The 19,169-nt window shown below is 41.1% G+C and overlaps 1 protein-coding gene across 1 annotated transcript in view; it reads right to left on the reverse strand.

Moving 5' to 3' along the window:
* SLC39A8 (solute carrier family 39 member 8) overlaps window positions 1-19,169 on the reverse strand; it is a 37,310-nt gene that overhangs the window by 12,829 nt on the left and 5,312 nt on the right. The window contains exons 2-5 of the mRNA XM_044429448.1: window positions 13,645-13,810; window positions 9,043-9,212; window positions 7,593-7,715; window positions 6,119-6,283 (exon numbers count right to left, since the gene is read on the reverse strand). Coding sequence (XP_044285383.1) covers window positions 6,119-6,283; window positions 7,593-7,715; window positions 9,043-9,212; window positions 13,645-13,810 — 624 coding nt within the window. The remainder of the gene's footprint in view (window positions 1-6,118; window positions 6,284-7,592; window positions 7,716-9,042; window positions 9,213-13,644; window positions 13,811-19,169) is intronic.

Below are 19,169 nucleotides of genomic sequence, written 5' to 3' on the forward strand. Positions count from 1 at the left end.
AGCACAGGAGCAGAAGGTCTAGGTTGTTCTGTAGACAGATTTAGATAATTGTGCCTTTTTTGGCATTCTTCACACATTGGAGTCCAAATGGATCATGCTTATCCACAGAAGCTCAGCATATGAAGTATGCTTCCAAAGTTTCCAGACCTTATTTGTACAAGGTGGTTGATGTAGGTGTCCATACTGTGTTGGAGCATTCAGATACAATCTAGTTTCTCATGGTTTCCCACATCATGGTGACTTCAAAGTCACTCCAACTGGGGTTCAATAGAATGCTAGTCTTGTACTGGGAAAATAGGGGGTTCACTTCCTTGCTTTGACACAAAACTGACTGAGATTCTTGGGAGAGTTGTGCTCCTTTTCTGCCTAGCCTATTACACATGAGTAAAGCAATAGTTTTTGGTCATGATTAACTTAACTCCCACTAATTACAAAGAGTTTTCACAAAGTATGATTAAATCTGGGTTGAATTCATAATGTTTATAAAGAAAAAGTAGAAATATAAGAAATATTATATTATAAATTTAGGAAGTAAAATGAAACACATAGCCAAGAAGTGTCATAATAAAATGAGGGAAAGAATGATCTGGATCCACCTTATTTAAGAATGCACTTTGTACAGAGCTTTTCTTTCTCTTCCCCATGGACAAATTTTCTTGAATTTCAAAGAATACCATCAGTTTGGACAAGGGAGAAAAGGAACATTTGGAGAAAAGGTTATTCGATAAACAAAATTAACAACCTCAGTAAATGAGAATACAAAGCAGATTATATTTCAGCCAAGTGATTTTATAATTGCTATCCTCAAAAATTCAAGTCTCAGAATCACCAGCTAAGTCCTCATTGCTCCGAGAAAAATAAAATATGATGCTACTGCGGTTCAGCAATATCAAAATCATCATAAAGTTCTGCTTGCAGTTTCTGCTGGACAACAGTAAAAGTAAGAGTAATGCTGATACAAAAGGAAAGGGAAAGCATTGATAAGCATTGTCAGATATGACACATATTCTTCCTACGCAAACAGAAAGGAAGACACAGGCATTTGCCAGTATTTGAATTATTCAAAATTGTTTCCACAAATTGCATTGTTCTGTTTTACTCTTCAACTAAGTGACAGTCCTAAAGGAGAAAGACAAAAGTCAACTCTGTTGAGAAACAGATTACCTCATATAATTATGCTAAACTCTGAACAAAATATTAAGATTGCTACTTTTGCTTTTAACCTGCACTGCACGTACTGAGGTACCCAGAAAAGAAATATGAAGGCTCTCTTAAGCACTGCTCATTTGTTTCTTCTGACATTAAATACGGGACATAACATTTCTTGGAACAAAATGCAAAGAAAGATAAGGCTTCTGTTCCTTCAATAATTCTGCTGAAATGAGAATTATAGTGAGTGCCCCTTTTCTCGTGGTACATGACCTACAGAGCAATCCTGCTGACCCTGGGCAGGTGTCTCAGGGCCCACAGGGTGTGATGGATTCCCCCAACCTGAGTCCATAGAAACAGCTAGGATCTTGGCTGCGGAGAGGAAGTCCAAAAGCATGGATTTTCCACAAAGCCCCCTATACCTTTGCAGCTGCTGCAGAAAGCTCTAGGATGGCTCCTACTCCAAGGAGCACAACTGTGATCTTCAAAGAGGTTCAGGAAGAAGGGGGGGGGGAGCAACAGTGAGTGGGGAGGACAGAGGAGCAGACAGAAGAGAAGAGACATAGGATCCATGCCTGTTTCCAGCCACTGAAGGATAAGTTGGCTAGACAGACCTCTGAACCTGTCAGGCTAAATAAGGTAAAGGCAGGAATGCCTCCATCATTCCTCATGTTGAACCTGGCAGGCCTTCAGATGCATTTGGACTGCAACTCCCAGAACTCCCATCCAGCAGGGCCACTGACTGGGAATTCTGGGTGTTGCATTCCAAACAAGTCTGGAAGCCACAAGGTTGGGGAAGGATGGTCTAAGCAGTGCTGATCCCACAAGTTCGAGTGCTGTAGTTCCAATGCTGCAATCCCTGTTTCTCTGAAAGTATTATGCTGTAGGAACACTGTTCTTCTTTGCATCTGGTTGTCTTAGTCTTATCCAATTTTCACAGTGTTTCCCAGATCTGCACAAAAGCTGACAGCACATAACTGCTATGCCTACGGGGGGTTTTGCTGGTGCTGCATTCAGCTAGCAACTCATCTAAAAAAGTAATATAGCAAGCACATTTTCACGTATCCTGACATAACCATGCCCCAAAATGAAAAGCTCTGCAACATATTATGGTACTTCACAGAGATCCCAATTATTCTTAAAAGGATTAGGGATGCAGGATTCTCCAACGCTAAGCTATTCAACTTGCTTTCAAACAGGATCATAAAACCACACTCTTTACAAAAGCAAGTTGTATGAGTGATACTATCTGTGCAAGTGAAATTTCCAGAGAAGCAGGTTTGAAGGGACCTGACAGAATAAGAGCACATGCAGTTCAAAAGAAAAGGCAGCCATTGACTTTACAAGACTTCATATGCTTGATTTTCACATTACGTGTCAGTTTCTTTCTAGGGCCCTTTTTGACCTCTCTGAGCACTGCAAAGGATTCCTGTAAGAATTTGCTAGAATACAAAGCTTCTTTCTCAGACTGGTGAAACAATACTTCTTTTCCCTGAAGTTCTTACAAGTGGGTAGGTGATATATCATTGTCCTTTTATTATTAAACTTTGCAGTCTTCCTGCTTGAGCAAGTATGAATTTTTGATAAACATGTCAAGAGGCTGCAGCTTCAGCTATGATTGGAATTTAACTGTACGTGGCTGAGTAAGACATTAACAGGGATCTGAACAAACAGCTCTGGCCTCTAAAAGACATGGAAAGAAGCTACCTACCACCCCTAAAGATTAAAACAACGGTTATTCTATCGGGATTAGCCTGGACCCTAACTGGGATCTCTACAGTCAATTTATTGGTGCCCTTGTCAAGAGTCATTCAAGATATTAAGCGACACATCAGCTCCTGATGCGGCCTAGCTATTTACAAACTTCCCCACCCCTGCTACAACCACGTCTACTGTATAATATCCTGAAACGCTCCATAATAGTTCATGATGGAATGGGCTTTAGTCTATGAAAGCTTATACCACAATGCATTTGTTAGCCCTTACATTACCTTGAAACCTTTGGCTATTTTTGCTGCATTTTGTTGTAAAATGTGGTCCTCAGTAGAGATTGTCAGACAATGGCATGCTTTAATTGTGCATTGCCATGAAAAAGATAGCATGATCATGCATGCTGCCCAGTCACTCACACTGGTGTTCAAAAACAGACATATGGGTTTTTCACTGGTTGTTTCTCTGGCTTGTCAATACAGAGAAATCAAGAGGTTTGGGTTCAGACACAATGCTAAACAAGTCAGGGACAGAGGATCCCTGGGCTGTTTGTTTGTTCGTTTGTTTGTTATTTATTTATTTAAAACATTTCTATGCAGCCCCCATCGCAACAAAGCCTCGGGGCGGCTCACAAGTGGGAGTGTTTAGCCACTCCCACTTGGAAACAATTGCACAGTGTACACTAGCACGATAACCCACAATTGCAAAAAATGGTAGGTTTTAGTGCTGAGGTTATGCTATTCGTACTGGGCCAAAAATACTAAAGCACAAAACAGGGAGAATCTTACACTAGTGGATTTATTAGAGTGTTGTCTAGTTCGTAGACAACACATGAGTTATCACTGATTTGCTGCTGAGTGTGGCATTCATTAAAAAGAACTGTTTTTGGAGAAAGCGTGGTTTGGCATTTGTCAGGAACCCAAGAAGAGCAGAGCCCACCTCTCTGACAGTGGTGCAATTTCCACTTCGGTATCTAAAGGAAAGATCAGATGCGGTCTGTGAGAATTCCCAGTTTGCACATTCTGCCTCTGCCAGCTGGTCTACGCAGGTAGCAAGTACCGGGACTGGATGGACTTTACTGGGGATTCATTCTAAAAACCTCTTTTTAATTTAAAAAATACATGCAGACAATCACATACACCAGGGAACATGAAACTGAGTTCACTTTCTATTGTGGGAACACTCAAAACTTCTTGAAGGAAGTTTTCGTTCTGACACAGAAAGCATTCAGAAAAGTGATTGCCACTTGCAGTCTGAAGTGGTACAATCACCTCAGCCGTCTACCTACTCATTCCTCATTCATTCTGCCACATGTCTTCAAACAGGCTTTTGTTCCATTTCCTGGAATATATTGGCTCAGGGACTCCACCTACAAATGCCAACATCTTACAAAACCTCATGCCTTTCAAGTGACTCAGCACCAGAGCGATCCCTGATTTGAACGTCAGTTTTAAGCACTTAGCACTGCTTTGATTATCCTTGCGTTCTTCTATTTGCTATAAATACAGTTGCTTCACATGTGACACTTTTATTGCACAAACTCAGACAATGGAACTTTTCACTCATGCCATTTCTCTTGCCTGGAAATAAACTCCTCATTGGAAAGAACACAGGTTTCTATATTGCCCCACAGGTAAGGAAATTACTGTACAACATGACATCTTAGCCTATGTCGAGAAAGCCAATGTGGTACAGTGGTTGATACTGCTGGACTAGGAGTCAGAAGATCTGGGTTTTAATCACCACCTGACCATGGAACTCTCTGGCTGAGTTTGGGCAATTACTGACTTACAACCTGACCTACCTCACAGGGCTGTTGCTGGGAGGATACAATGGTGAGGACAACCTTGCAAGCTGCCTTGCGTTCTTTGCAAGAGGAAGAAAGGCAATATGTAAGTGAAAGAGGAAGAGGGGCAGGAAATCAAAACAAAGCAGAATCTTAGGTGGTTCTCCGTGATGGTGAACCTGGCATTAAAATATATTTCTACTATTGAAATTGTGCCCATCTATCAAAAGCAAAAAGTCATGTGCTCAGCAAGCCTTTATTCATTGGCTGCTAGAAATTATTGCAGCCTGTATAAAATAGCTGAGTGGTCCTCCTTCAATTGCTTCTATCAGGTGTGGGAAAGCTTTTTCTCCCAAAGGCTGTATTCTCTGGCACATAATCTAACAGGAGTTCATCCTGGTGGTGAACAATACTGAAGCCAACGGGGGGCAAGGCCAGAATAAAAAGTGGGTGGGTTGCCCGCTCTCTCTTTCTGCCACCCCTTTTTCTTTCCCGTTCTCTTCCTGCGCACTGCATGGGTGGCCATTAGAGAAACACCCTTACCAGAGATCTGAAATGAAATGGAAACTATCCCTGGGTTATAGGGACACCAGTCACTGCTGGCTTATATCAGCAGGAAAAGGCCCGTAAGGGGAGGCTGAGATTTGGCACTGAACAGAAATTAGGGTAAGAAATGCTCCATGCAAAAGGCTTACAGTTCTTCATGCAAACCATTCATTTGAAACCTTATAAAAACTCCCTATTAGATAGATCGAACTGTATAAAGGCAGGACTTTACCATTTTAGGTGCATTGGACCCACCTAAAATGGATTAGATTCAGATACCTTCATACCTAGAGTAGGCCCATGAACCCCTTGAGACTTATGTGGGTCTTTGTGGGATTATGTGACTGATTTCCCACTGATTTCAATGGATTTAATCCAATGTGTAATAGAGATAATCTTCTGAGGGCCAGCACTGGTTTCACCTTCTTGCCAAGTGTTTTTAGGCCATAAATCCAAGTTTATTGATGTACAATTTGTGGAAAGGTGCCATCTGTACATGCAGGAAGCTACTGTTTTAATTAATTAATTTCTATACCATCCCATACCCAAAGCTCTCTTGGTAGTTCCCAACAATACAATAAAAAGAGATGCATAAAAAAAAAGTTCTAAACAGCAGAACCTTTGGAAAATATTGAAGGCTAATATGAAAATAAATATCAGTTTGACAAGAGGTAAATTAAGGCTTCGGCGAATGGGGCGGCATAAAAATGTTTTAATAAATAAAATAATAAAATAAATTTTAGTTGCTAAAGCTTCTACGTGTAATAATGCATTCCTTGTTGTTTGTAAACGTGCAATTTACCTGAAGTGCTAGACTGAACTATGTGCTGAAAGTTGGTTTAAAAATGATACAAACAATCATATCAATGTCAGATTCTTACCCGTTTTGGATATGTTCTCATGAACTGGTTATATGTTTGCTCTTACCTGTCCAGAGATCACGCTCACATTATCGAAACTCAGAGTCCCATTAACCTCAGCAACAGCTGGGTTGGCATAGCACACGGATCCATTAATGGGCTTGAATGATTCTACAGGAGGAAGACTTTCCGGAGGTTTCAGTTCTTCAGGTTCAAAGTGTTTGTTACCTATCTGAAGAGAACCAAATGAAAATAGTACAGGAAGCAGCATTCAGATGGATTTCAGAGGAAGAAAAGTTGTCTGAATAGATTCTGGCTCAAAAGAAGAGAGAAATGACAGCTAATGTTACTGAACTAGTAATACAGGAAACAACCTTGTACCATGAGAATATTTGTCCATTTAAGGTTGTTGTTTAGTATTGTTTGCTCTGGGTGAAAGCAACTTTCCAGGGTCTCAGGCAGGGACATTACACATCACTTGCTAGCTGGCTGGAAGTGCCAAGGTTGGTAATCAGAGACCTTGTGCAAACAAACCATATGTCCTAGCACTGAATAAAGGCTCTCTCCCTTGAAATCTGACACAAATCTTTGGTGATGGAAATAAAAAATCCAGCACATCTGTAATGGTCCACAGATAGCTTAGTACCTCCATGGAACACTCTTCTTCACTTCCACCTGTTGTAGATACCAGCTTACAGGCCTGTACCCAGGGGAGGGCTGGGGGGCTTGCCCCCCAGGTTTTCTATGCCCCTAAATCTTCTCTGCCCCAAAATATTTTTTGCAAACAAATAATTAAGGGACACTTGAGAATTTTATCTTTAAAAGGCCTGAAAAATAGATGACTCATCCCCCAGCTTTTTGGTGCCACCCAAAACCTTTAGGCTTGCTATGAGCTTAATGGGTCATATGTCCTTTTATTGTAAGCTGTCCCAAAATGCTAGTGATGGACAGGGTAGAAAAGCTATCAATTAATTAATTAATTAATATCACAAAAACACTGCCTAAAGTTCGAGTACTTGGAAAATATTGTAAAATATTTACATCTAATGATTAAACTACATGATTTTTTAAAAATGGCCTGATCCAGATCAGATCATGTTTCCCGCAGTCTGGGCCAGCCCAGTGTGCTGTCTTTTCATACAGAGGCTGAAAGCTATGGAGACAGAATGCCCTAATGCCAACTTTGTAGTTATATATGTAGTTATCCACATAGGTGGAAACCACATAGTTGATTTACTACCTTAATTGAGTAGATGATACATGTGATTTTCTAAACTGTACACTACATGCTCAAAAGGTCCATCCCTATGTGTACATGTAGGGAATATGTGCAAATGGGGTATGGAAGAGTTGTTTGCACTCTTTTCTTCTACATGTTAGGCTGGATCAGAACTTTAACCTATGCTCTGGCTCTTGGTTAAAATCTTGGCTTAGTTTTAAACCTTAAATTTTGTGTATTTCAAAAGTGTACTGATCATTAACAGTGGAAAAACAGTGGGAATCTGAACATCTTTTTAATTCATGTCCTGCTATCTACTCACTTGACTATAGGTCTTCAGTATCATTTTAAGAACTCTTTCCACAAAGAAGAGGATGTAGAATCCACCAAAAATAGCTACTGCTTTTTCAACGTAGTTATCTACTTTTGGATCGAATCCAAATGCCTAGGAAGAAAATTTAATAGTAAGTCCAGGTTACCCTAAATCATGGGTCCTCAAACTACGGCCCACAGGCCGGATCCAGCCCGCCATGCCCATTTAACCAGCCCACCATAGAGGTTTTGGACTCACAGCATGCACACTTGGCCAGGCAGTGGCTTGCTCGCAAGGAGATCGGTTTAGACTTGCTTGGAGAAAAGGATCTCCTTGCAAGCAAGCCGGCGCCTCACCATGCACACACCCAGCAGTGTCTTCCTCGCAAGGAGATAGTTCTTGCTTGCGAGAAGTCCCCACCCCGGCCCACTCCCCCCACCCGCACCGCCTTGGTGGCCCATGCCCATCGCTGGCACCTTTCAACTGGCCCCTGTTCAAAAAGTTTGAGGACCCCTCCTCTAAATGTTATGTGCTTTGTTTGGAAAATAGTATGATAGATTTCTTCTCGTCTACCCTTTAATTAAATCTGCCCAATACATTCAGCTTGATTTCACCTTGCACCCAGATAGGCATAAACATATGTAAAATTTATTTGAACAAGACTTATTTAGAATAATCTACCACAGTAGAGGCTTCTCCTATTTCTACATGAATGCGGCTCTCTGAACTTGCTAGTTTTGAATCAGTCCTGCCAAAGGCAAAACATTCATCCATGAACATTTCCGAAAGGCATGTTAAAAATGGTGATTCAGGCACAAACACACTGGAAAAGGGCATCCCTTATTCTTACACCCCTCTAAAAGCAATCCAGTTCAGATGTCAAGGTGAAGTGGGTATCCAGTTTTAATTCACACTCACACACAAAATGTCCCTTGGCTATTACAGTTCTTAGTTGTCTAAACTGACTATATTGCATTGCAAGGTTTCAAACAATAGCCTTTCCCAATTCCACTGAGAGATGCTGGGAATTGGACCTGTGACCTTCCTGCCTACAGAGTGTTTGCTCGGTTAATGAGAAACAGGCCTTCGCATCTCAGTACCATTACCATTGCTCAGTACTCTGCCTGTATATTGCATTGGAAACCATTGGAATTTTACCTCAGAACTGTAAGCAGGTATACAACAATTTACAAAATTGTCTTATGCTCTCTAGCTTGGCATCCTTCAACTACCTGTGAGCTAGATCATTCAACTTTCTTAGGGTAACAGTGTAACACAATTGCCCCCCTTTCTTGAATGCTTAGCAGTGGAAAAAGGGTGGGAAGCAGGAATTGGCTCATGTATTCTTAAACATTCATTTGATGATGTGCATTTTAGCCTTGGTCAGTGGAAAGAACACAGTAGGAACATATTTCCAGTTCTACCACCTTTCTTCCCTCTTTATCCCTTTCTTCCTTACCTCTGGAATGAGCTGAAAAATTGCATTAGAAAAGAGGGTTCCAATGGCCAAGCCAACAAAGTAAGTTAAAATCTTTGGGAAATAGTCCTTCTTTAAGAGAGGAGTTAAAAACAATCCAAGAAGTGCAGCAAAGTTGATAATAGTCACAGCTAAGAAACCAAAGCCCCAGACTGCAAAAAGAAAAAAGAATCATTAAAATGTTAGATATGTTAAAACAGCCATGTGATTTTTGTTGGTTTATTTATTCAACAGTAAACTGATCTCAAGAAAAAGTTTGCTGCTCTAATTGCAGTATCACTGAAATCAGAGCATAATATTCAAGACATACTGATGTCAAAAACCAAAATAAGGAAATTGTGTTTGTGCCAATTATTTTAAAATGAACTGACTATAGAAGAAGACCAAAAATAGATCCTTGGTATAGCTCTCTGATTGTAGAGAAACAGGATTTGTTGAGGCAATTTCACCTAGAAGCATCATGTTGCAAAACACAAGAATAGTACCATTATATGTGTAAAGTGCTACATGGTACTAAATGGATTATATGTTAACATTGTGGCAGAAGATGTATTTACATTTTCTGTCCTAAAGCCATAAAATACCACATTGTACCCCAAATTAAAATATAAAGCACTTCTTTCTACATGCTATTTTAGATTGTCCAACATTTCCTAAGCAGTATTATTTATGTATGTATGTATGTATGTATGTATGTATTTATTTATTAGATTTATACCCTGTCTTTTTCATACAAAGAATTCCAAGTGGATTACATAATTCTCCTCCTCCTGCCTGCCTAACAGTAATCAGAGGCAGCCTTGTGTTCAAAGAATTCTGACCAAACTAGATCACACTGATATGGTGACAACTTAATGCAGAAGATGAGTGCTCAGCTAGGCAAAGTATTTGCCACATACCTTGCCCCTGTGTAGTTTTATTTTTCTTTAACTAATGCCTGGCACTGGGGGAAGGAAAACCAGAGCTGGACCACAGCATAAGGCAGAGGAGGGAGCCATTAAGCCTTTGTCTCCAGCATGGTCCCGAACAGGAACATGTCTTGTCATCTGCAGCTTTCAAAAGGGAAGAAAAATCCTACATCCTCCAAGAGGAGCTGTCTATTGTTGCAATAATAATAAAATTATTATTATTACTACCACTACTACTACTATACTGCCCATAGCCAAAGATCTCTGAGTGGTTGAAAACAAGGGGTAAAAACAATTACATACAAAAATGCAGTAGATCAAAAATTAACAAGAATTAAAAATTAATTTGAAAAAGCATAAATGTGTTAAAACAGCTGTGAGGCAGGGAAAACAATTCTGTCATAATTATGGACAGGACAGAGGGTAAGGCTACTCACCCCCATACCATATCCCAATCCAACCTCCCCAGACTCCCACCAGGGTTAAAGAAAGCTCGGAAATGGAAAAGCAAACTATGTGACTAGAGAACTAGTTTAGCTCTCAAAGAGGTGGAGAAAACCAAGAAGAAGTGGCATGAGACACATAATCAAAAATAATGAAATTGCATAGATGCAGTGAATGTGGTCTGAATGAAAAGGTGGGGATGAAATAAATGGAGAAGACAGGGGAAAACCCTGAGAAAATGGCAGAGTTTATTCTGTTTATTAAAATCTGCAAGAAAATACTCTGCAGAAGGCATGTCACCAGTAACATGGCATGGAAACATGCAACAGGATTACTATGGCAGTGGTTTGACCCAGAATTATTGGGTAGTAGATTCCACTTATACTGGAGAAGACTCCTGCAAGTCCCTTGGAGATCAGTCCTAGAGATCAACCCTGACTGCTCTTCAGAAGGCCAGATACTGAAGATGGAACTGAAATACTTTGGCCACCTAATGAGAAGGAAGGACTCACTGGAGAAGAGCCTAATGCTGGGAACAATAGATGGCAAAAGAAGAAGGGGACGGCAGAGGATGAAGCGGCTGGATGGAGTCACTGAAGCAGTTGGTGTGAGCTTGGGTGGACTCCGGGGGATGGTGGAGGACAGGAAGGCCTGGAGGAATGTTGTCCATGGGGTTGGGATGGGTCGAACATGACTTCGTGAATAACAACAAGATTCCACTTAACTCACTGGGATTTGCATCCAAGTAAACATTCACAGAACTGCATGACATATGAAGTGCATGTCTTTTAAAAAGGAAGCAAATGTGCATTTTCTTGCACTATTTAATAACAACCCATTTATAACAAGTGATGGGGAATTTATGAAAAAAAATTCAATTGATAGGATGCTCCAGTGAATGATTTAATATATCCAATCCAAATTTTAAAGTGGTAAACAATAGCTTTTCAGAGACTTGGAGGAAGTGTAGTAGCAGTGCCTTTATTTCTATGTGCACATGCTTATTTTTCACTGATCAAACAGATTTTGCAGGGACAGGGATAATAGTAATAACAGTCTATAATGTATTTATTATTTTAATTTAAGTATGTTACATATTGTAGCTGATTTAATTATATTTTTTAACTTTGTACATTTTTATTAACAACTGTATAATTTGTAAGCCGTATTGAGTTCCAGTACTGAAAACAGGAAAAATTATTAGTAATGATGTAATAGGAATAGGAATATTATTAATAGGAATTGTAATAGGAATAGCAATATTATTAGTGGTGGTGGTGGTGGTGATGATAGGTAGGGGAAAACTACTATAATCTATAATTAACCTGTAACTTTAACCAGAGCTGTACCAGAAAAAAACTGTTATTCATTAATACCTGTGTCAATTTGACATTCTTTGTGAACCTGTCATTATGGAAAGATTCACTTCACTCAGAGGTAGAGTATTGTTATAGTAGAAATCTTTGGTTGGGTTCTGGTTAAGGAACCTAAGAATCTCCTGGTTAAGGAAGTCCAGCAACAGCAGGGAGTTCGACCAGATGACCTTCATGGTCCCTTCCAACTCTACTATTCTATGGTCATTTCTTTTCCGCACCCTACATGTACCAGTCATGAACTCTGATTTACCAAATTACCCTTGTGGCATGCAGGTTGCCATGTCTTCTGAGCCTGGCAAAGTGCATGGTAAAGTTGGCTTCCAAAACACTCCCAGTCCCATGGCTTGTTGTAGGTGTCTTGAAGTCAGTCTCCACCATGCATCTTGTGGGTTTATGGCAGCCCACAGGTTGTGGGGATGATTAAGCAAATTACACAGTGCAAAATGAGCTCACACAGCGAAAAAACGTTGCTGTGCATTCTTTTCCCTGGTGATAGTGCAAACCTGGTCTATGTGGATATGAACCACAAGAATGGATCCAGCATGCATTAGGATTTCAGGCCAACTATATTTCAGCCAGCCACAGTGAACCAGGTGTATTATTAGACAGGAATATACCCAATTCAGTGCAAGAGAAGCAGAGTCCACGCACAAAATGGTTCACCACATAATCGTATGGATCAAGGCTGATCCTCCCAGCCACCTTTCTTGCAGAGTATCATTACAAATAATGAATGGATTCTACACATCACTTATTTGGACTACAGAAAAAGTGGGTGGTAGCTAATCTAGATGATTCAATCTTGAATTTAAAAAATCATGTGCACACAGCAACAGTTCTGTTCTACCCCACGGCAAACTCCAATGTGATGATAGCAGTGTATGAACTGGGCTATCAGTGTTTGAAACATTACTTGGTCTCTCATTGAGATCAGGTATTTTTAACTGGCCACTCTAAGGCTTCTTTTCTCTTCCTGGCAGGAAGGCGGTGGGAAGTTTCGTTGGAATTAAAAGACTGGGACTCATAATTTCAGTCTTTGATTCAAAGAACATCTCATTTTTTGACATGATGGCAACCAACTTGTATAGCCATGAAGAATAAGGCTATCAGTGGCTACCAGTCATTCTGGATATATTATCTTCAGTGCCAGAAGCAGTGTACTTCTGTATACAAGGAACCTGGGACACAGGCAGATGGGTGGTGTTGCATTCAGGTCATGTTGGTGAGCTTCTCACAGGCATTTAGTTGGTGACTGTGGGAGCAGAATGCTGGACTAAGTAGGTCTTCGTTTCTGCATGGCTCTTTTTATGGGGCATTAGGTCATGAGCCCATGCTAGGCCCTGCTCTTCATCTAGGAACCAGGTGCTAAAATAGCAGCTCTGGCACTTCTGCTGCCACCTGATGACCTCCTAGAAGGTGAGCAAGTCCAACTCTTCCATGCAACTGCACTGAGCAGCCAGACACCCGCATGTTGTAGAATCTGCAACTACCACGCCTTTGGTGCTGCCTCATTACACTATCAGGTTGTGCACGTAAATGGTTCTAGGCATCTCCAATTAGAAGATTCAGGCAGAAAATCTTCAGCAGATCTCTGTCTGAGACCCCCAGGAGCCACTTCTAGCCAGAGCAGAAAACATTGAGCAAAATGATAATTAGACAGAACTTCTATAAAGCAGTTTCCTCCTGCATCTCCTGATCCACACAAAATCACTCACTGATAAAAACTAGTAGTCCACCAGCAAGGCCTTGGCATGAGGCCCCATTGTATAGAGCAATACTGAACCACAGACTGATGAAAATACATAATCATAGGATATAATTAATCTCATGGCTATGCAAGTACTGATGAGAGCTACCTTCAGTGCTTGATGGTTTGGAATTGCTTCTGGGCAAGGATTTTTCACAAGGATGGAAAATCAGTTGTTGCACAATAGCAGGACATATTGTGGAGAAGCCCGACTCAGTGATCTTGCTGCTGTTTGACATTCCATGGAGTGAAAAGATGTCCTCAGCAGACAGGCACTGAAACAGAATAAGAAGGTTGTATCGAGGAAGGAGATGAAGATGCCTGCAGCACAGAACCCTCACATCACTCTTTTGAGCATCACGCTCCATATTTCAAGAACAGCACCACTGACAACATAAAGTAAGATGGTGTTTAGGAAGGCGTCTGGGGAAAAGCCGTTTCTGCTACAAGGGGTTAGAGCTCTGTGCATCTTCTGCTTTCTTCACAAATGAAAAGAATCAGATGGATACTAAACTTGGAAGGACACGAGGGTTGAGTGCCAACTTCCAAGTGACTGCAACAGAAATGGCAACATGGTATTTTCCAAAAGTTTGGGCATGCTGATTGGAGTTTATTGGAGTTTTAATCCAAAACGTATGGAGTGTACCAAGTAGAACCAGTAAACCAAAATAGGAAAAATATGAACAGGAATAGGAAAGATATGAAGTTACACACTGTTATGAAATGTTTGCACAAATGCAAGTGTTTACCAGAAAGTTGTGGTTGGAATCCTGAGCCATTTTCATCAATAGGCCTTTGAGCATTTTGTTTTTCTAGAAAAAAGTTTCACTGAAACACTGATGAAGAAATACAGTTTCTCAACAGTGATATTTATATAGAGTCAAAAGGACTTCTGTAATGATTTTGATGGTTTTTAATCTGAAACATTATGTAAACAAGGCACAACTCTTCCTGTAAAACCTGAATCTCAAAAAGTTTATTATTGTGAAATTCCTAAATAGTTTCAGTATAATTTTAACATATTCAAGCAGTAATAGTGCAATCTTGGAAACTAGTTTAGGTAACTCAGATAAATCTGAGTTATCAGTTTGAAATACTCTAACAAATAAAAAAAGCCAGAGGTCAACCAGCTGTTCACAGAAAACCCACAAGGACAACATGAATGAAGTAGCACCCTCTTGCCCATGTGCCCCAACTAATGATGTGCATAGACATAGTGTCCCTGATACTGAAGGTAACATACAGCAGTCAGAACTAGTAGCCACTGATAACACTATCCTCCAGGAATTTGTTCAATCTCCTTTTAGAGCCATAGTGGACAAATAGCATAGTCTAGTGTTCAACACACTACATCTTGTGGAAGTGAATTCCATAGGTTAACTATGGGTTGTGTGAGTGCTTTCTTTTATCTGTCCTGAATGTCCCACCAATCTGCTTCATGGCATGACCCAGGTTCTAGATTATGAGAGAGAAGAATGTCTATCTACTTTCTCCATCCCATGCATAATTTGTATTTTTTTGTCACATTTCCCTTTACTTACCATTAGCTTCCATTGTTCTAGTGTTTAGGGTGACATATTCACAATTTATATGGCTACCATATCATTTCATTTTAAAAAAACTGATGCCATGTAAATCCAACCATTGTACAAAAACACCCTGCTTTCCTCCGGGGATGAAGAATGTACTTAGAAGAATGCATCAGGAGATCACCACAGCCTACAGAAAAATCATTCTGGAAGCAGGGACCTGGATCCTAAGCCCAGGGCAGAATGGGGGAACTGTATAAGTACGCACCATCACCTCAAAATGTTCAAATAATATAATTAGCAAATTAAGGGAGAAGAAAATCCTCTACCTATGTCCCCATCCTTTTCAAACACCTTCAAATTTCTTCCCTTTTTTCCTTTTCCCTTCCTGACTCCTTTCATTTTGTTCTTTTACTCTAGCACAGGGGTCTCAAACTCGCGGCCCGCGGGCCAATTGCCGGGACGGGTGGGGCACGGGGGAGGGGCCCTGCGGCCTTCAAAGCGCCGGTGGCGCCCGGGCCGGCCTCCGGGAGCGACGCGGGATGAGCGGCCCACCACCACCGCTTGATGCAGCCCAGCCTCACCCAGACTCTACTTCCAGCGGCCCCCAGGTAAGTTGAGTTTGAGACCCCTGGTCTAGCATTTTCTTCCTTCCTATCTATTTGCCTTTCTTTATTCCACTTCCTTTTCCTCCCATTCCATGTCATTTTCTTTCCCCTCCCCCCTTCCTTCCTTCCTTCTCTTTTTTCACCTCTTTCTGGTGGGGTTCATATATTAAGATGGACCATGCACTTCAGCTGCTTGTGCGGGATGTCAAAGGAGGAAAGTTAGAGGAACCCTCACTGGCCCCAAAGAAAACTCTGGAATGCCAACCTGGAGATATTCCTCCAGCTTCCTCTACTCTGTTGTTAGATACGTATGTTGTAACCACATGTTTATTTCTGCAAGCTCTTAGATCATTTTACTCCATGGATGGCATCCAACACCCTGTACACAAACATCTACCTCCATAGTGGGCATTTCCTCCCTGCCCTCCTGCTGTATATCCTCCCAAATCTATTTCAGAATGTCCCCAAGACCACCAAAGTAGTTGGGGTGTGATGTGGGGCAATTCAGGAGGAAGCTGGAATCTGTCCTGCCAAAGAGATCCATTCCAAAGGTGTCCATTTTACCCAATTATCTTCTCACATTTTACTGTCCTGTTTTTTCATCTGATATTACAACCAAACCATATTGATCATATTACATGGGTGATGATATCTTTCTAAGTCACCTTGACCATTTTATGGAAAGGTATGATATACATATTTCGAGAAATACAATAAAAACCTGTAAACTATGATTGCATTAAACTATGGTTTATGTCTTTGTTAACAACTGTTAACATGGAACAAAGGGATCTACACAGAACAAAGATTATACTAATAGCAGATCAAATTCCTTTTGGAAAAGGTGGAATACAAATATATCACTTCCATAAATCCTCAAACTTGCAAATAACACAATCTGATGTGACTGCCTGAACTCAGAGGATCATGGACACCCTAGACTGCAGATGTCCAAGTCTTCTGCAACTGCTTGCAAGGATTAGTACCTCAGGTGCCATGGGGTATGCCACATTTCTGCAGAGCTGCACTCCTAGCCTCCGTGCCTCCAGAATGCCTCCCCAGTAACAACTCAGAGAGAGGCCAGGACAGATCTGTCCAGCTGCAAGAGTGGACAGAAGCCTCCATGCCTGGAGTCTGAGCTCTCACTTTAGAGTGAATTTCCAAGGTTGGAGCTGGGACTAAATAATACTAAAATCATCTAGTAGCATCTAGCAGCTGCAGGATCCCTGTGCATAATTCCAGTGTGATCTGTGATGTGTTTCACTGTGCAATAGAACAACTGGGAGATTTACATTCTCCACAAAACTATCAGTTGACATGGAAAACTCCCCATTAAAAAAACAAGTGACAAAGCAGCAATTAACACCATCATTAGTATTACATTTCCTTTATATCCCTCCTTTTCACCCCTCAGGAAAAACCAAAGGCAGCTTCCATAGTCCTCCTCCATGCCATTTTGTCCAGGTAACAACAACCCTGCAAAGTAGATTTGATTGAAAGTGTGTGGCTGGTCCATAGACAACAAATGAGCTTCATGGCCATGTGGAAAGTGGACAGGTCCCCAGTCCGGCAATCTAGCCACCACGCCACCTTGGCAGTTCTTATGTCCCTGGACTGTTATAACTGTGCTGTTCAGTGCTTTAGTCCTATTTCTAACACAATGGGGAAAAGTATCAGATTTGCACCCTTTCATTGCGCACACACAAAACAATAGTTGCGCTAGTCTATGATAAGGAGGGGGCAAAATTCATAATTCTATCCCAAAACCCCTTACATGTCTCTGTGGAATATTTTGCAATTCCAGTTGGTCCTGCTCAGTGCTTTTTTTGTCATAGAACACACAGGAACGGAGTTCCGGCACCTTTTTTCAACAGATTTTCCAAGTTTTAAAAGTAACTGTTGAAAATTTGATGTTTGGTCCATGTGGATTTGAATCACCCTGTTAAGCATAGCAGGTCGGCGGCAAAATCATTAAAATGGTGCATGCGGGCTACTTGCGTGTCAAATCTGATGAATGCGTACTTTGTCTGCCCTGGTTGTGACGGCGCTGCTCAGCTTGTGATTGGTTGTGTCGTTGCGAGGTGAGTGCTTACCGCGGACGGCGACCGTTATGTTTCATTACACAACTGACGTGTGTGGGTGTGTACAGTGATTGACTATGTGCGAAAGGTGAATAATTTCATGAGTTCCGGCACCCTTTTTCTTACAAAAAAAAGCACTGGTCCTACTTAAAGTATTGCCCAACTGTGGAAATTAATTTTAATACTTACACTGGTGGCTTAATGGAATGCATGGATGTATCAATTAGAATCATAGAATACTAGACTTGGAAGGGGCCATGAAGGCCATCAGGTCCAGCCCCTCGCTGTTGCAAGACACCAATTTACACTATCCTGCTCAGATGACTGTCCAGTTTCTTTCTGAATGCCTCTACTGTGTTTGTAATATTGTTTACATTAAAATTGTTATTACTACTACAGTTTATTTATGGACCACATAAATAAATCAGCATTAGGTGGTATACAGAGTAAAATAATGCAGCAAATAATGCAACAATAAATGTATTACAAAACGTCCAAGCTCAGTAGAACCAGTATTACGGATCAGTGCCTGGAAATACCTGAATGAGTAGGTACATTCTTACCAACCAGTAGGACCTCAGCACCACAGATGCCTGTCAGATCTCCAAAAGGAGGTCATTCTAGAAGAAACTTGGGGTTTCTGCTTACTCTGCTGCCAGTTTCATTTTCTGATAAAATTTTTAATGTGTGTATTATCAACAGGTCATCTGCAAATTGGTGAGTGAACTGGTGAGTGCGTATCTGGCCTAAAGCAGATGCCCACTACTACTGGTTGCAAGCCCACCAGTACTTGCACCCAACCTTGCCCACTTCACACTAAGCGGTTTGGTTTAGCTTGAGCAGCCTGCCATTTTATTCCCCACAATCCCGCAGTACAATGCCACATTAACAGCACTCTGGGAAATTTACATGGTGTCTCCTTCCTGCCATTGACTGGAGCACTTCTCTGCCCCTGCCCCTCTGCTCACCCTTGCTGCCGCCACCACCAGATAAGTCCACAGGGTCCCACTGATAGGGCCCCCAGAGGATACTTTAGGCAGGGTCTATACAGGAAAGAGAAAGGTATGATGAAGGTAGTAAATTTCTGAAGCAATGGAATGGGTTTTAGGTCATAATACTGAATGACCCCAATGCATTAAAAATACTGAAAACATAAAACTGGAGAAAAGGTTGTGCTCGCCTGCCTCCCTTATCTTTGTACTTGCAAGGACTGTATAATCTGAGAAAGCACTGAAAAATTGCAAAGCTTTTATAAAGGTTCCTTCTTGTTCACCTTGTAAGCATACCTACCCAACTGGGTGGATGTTTATATGACTGGTGTGGTGCCCGATTTGTTTAAGTACATCTACACAGTATTATTTCATGTGTCAGCTTTGACTTTTACCACCCTTCCCATCTTCTGTTCTTTGCTACACC

The sequence above is a fragment of the Varanus komodoensis genome, unplaced genomic scaffold (assembly GCF_004798865.1).
Source record: "Varanus komodoensis strain SLA01 unplaced genomic scaffold, ASM479886v1 scaffold2, whole genome shotgun sequence".
NCBI classification, from domain to species: Eukaryota; Metazoa; Chordata; class Lepidosauria; order Squamata; family Varanidae; genus Varanus; species Varanus komodoensis.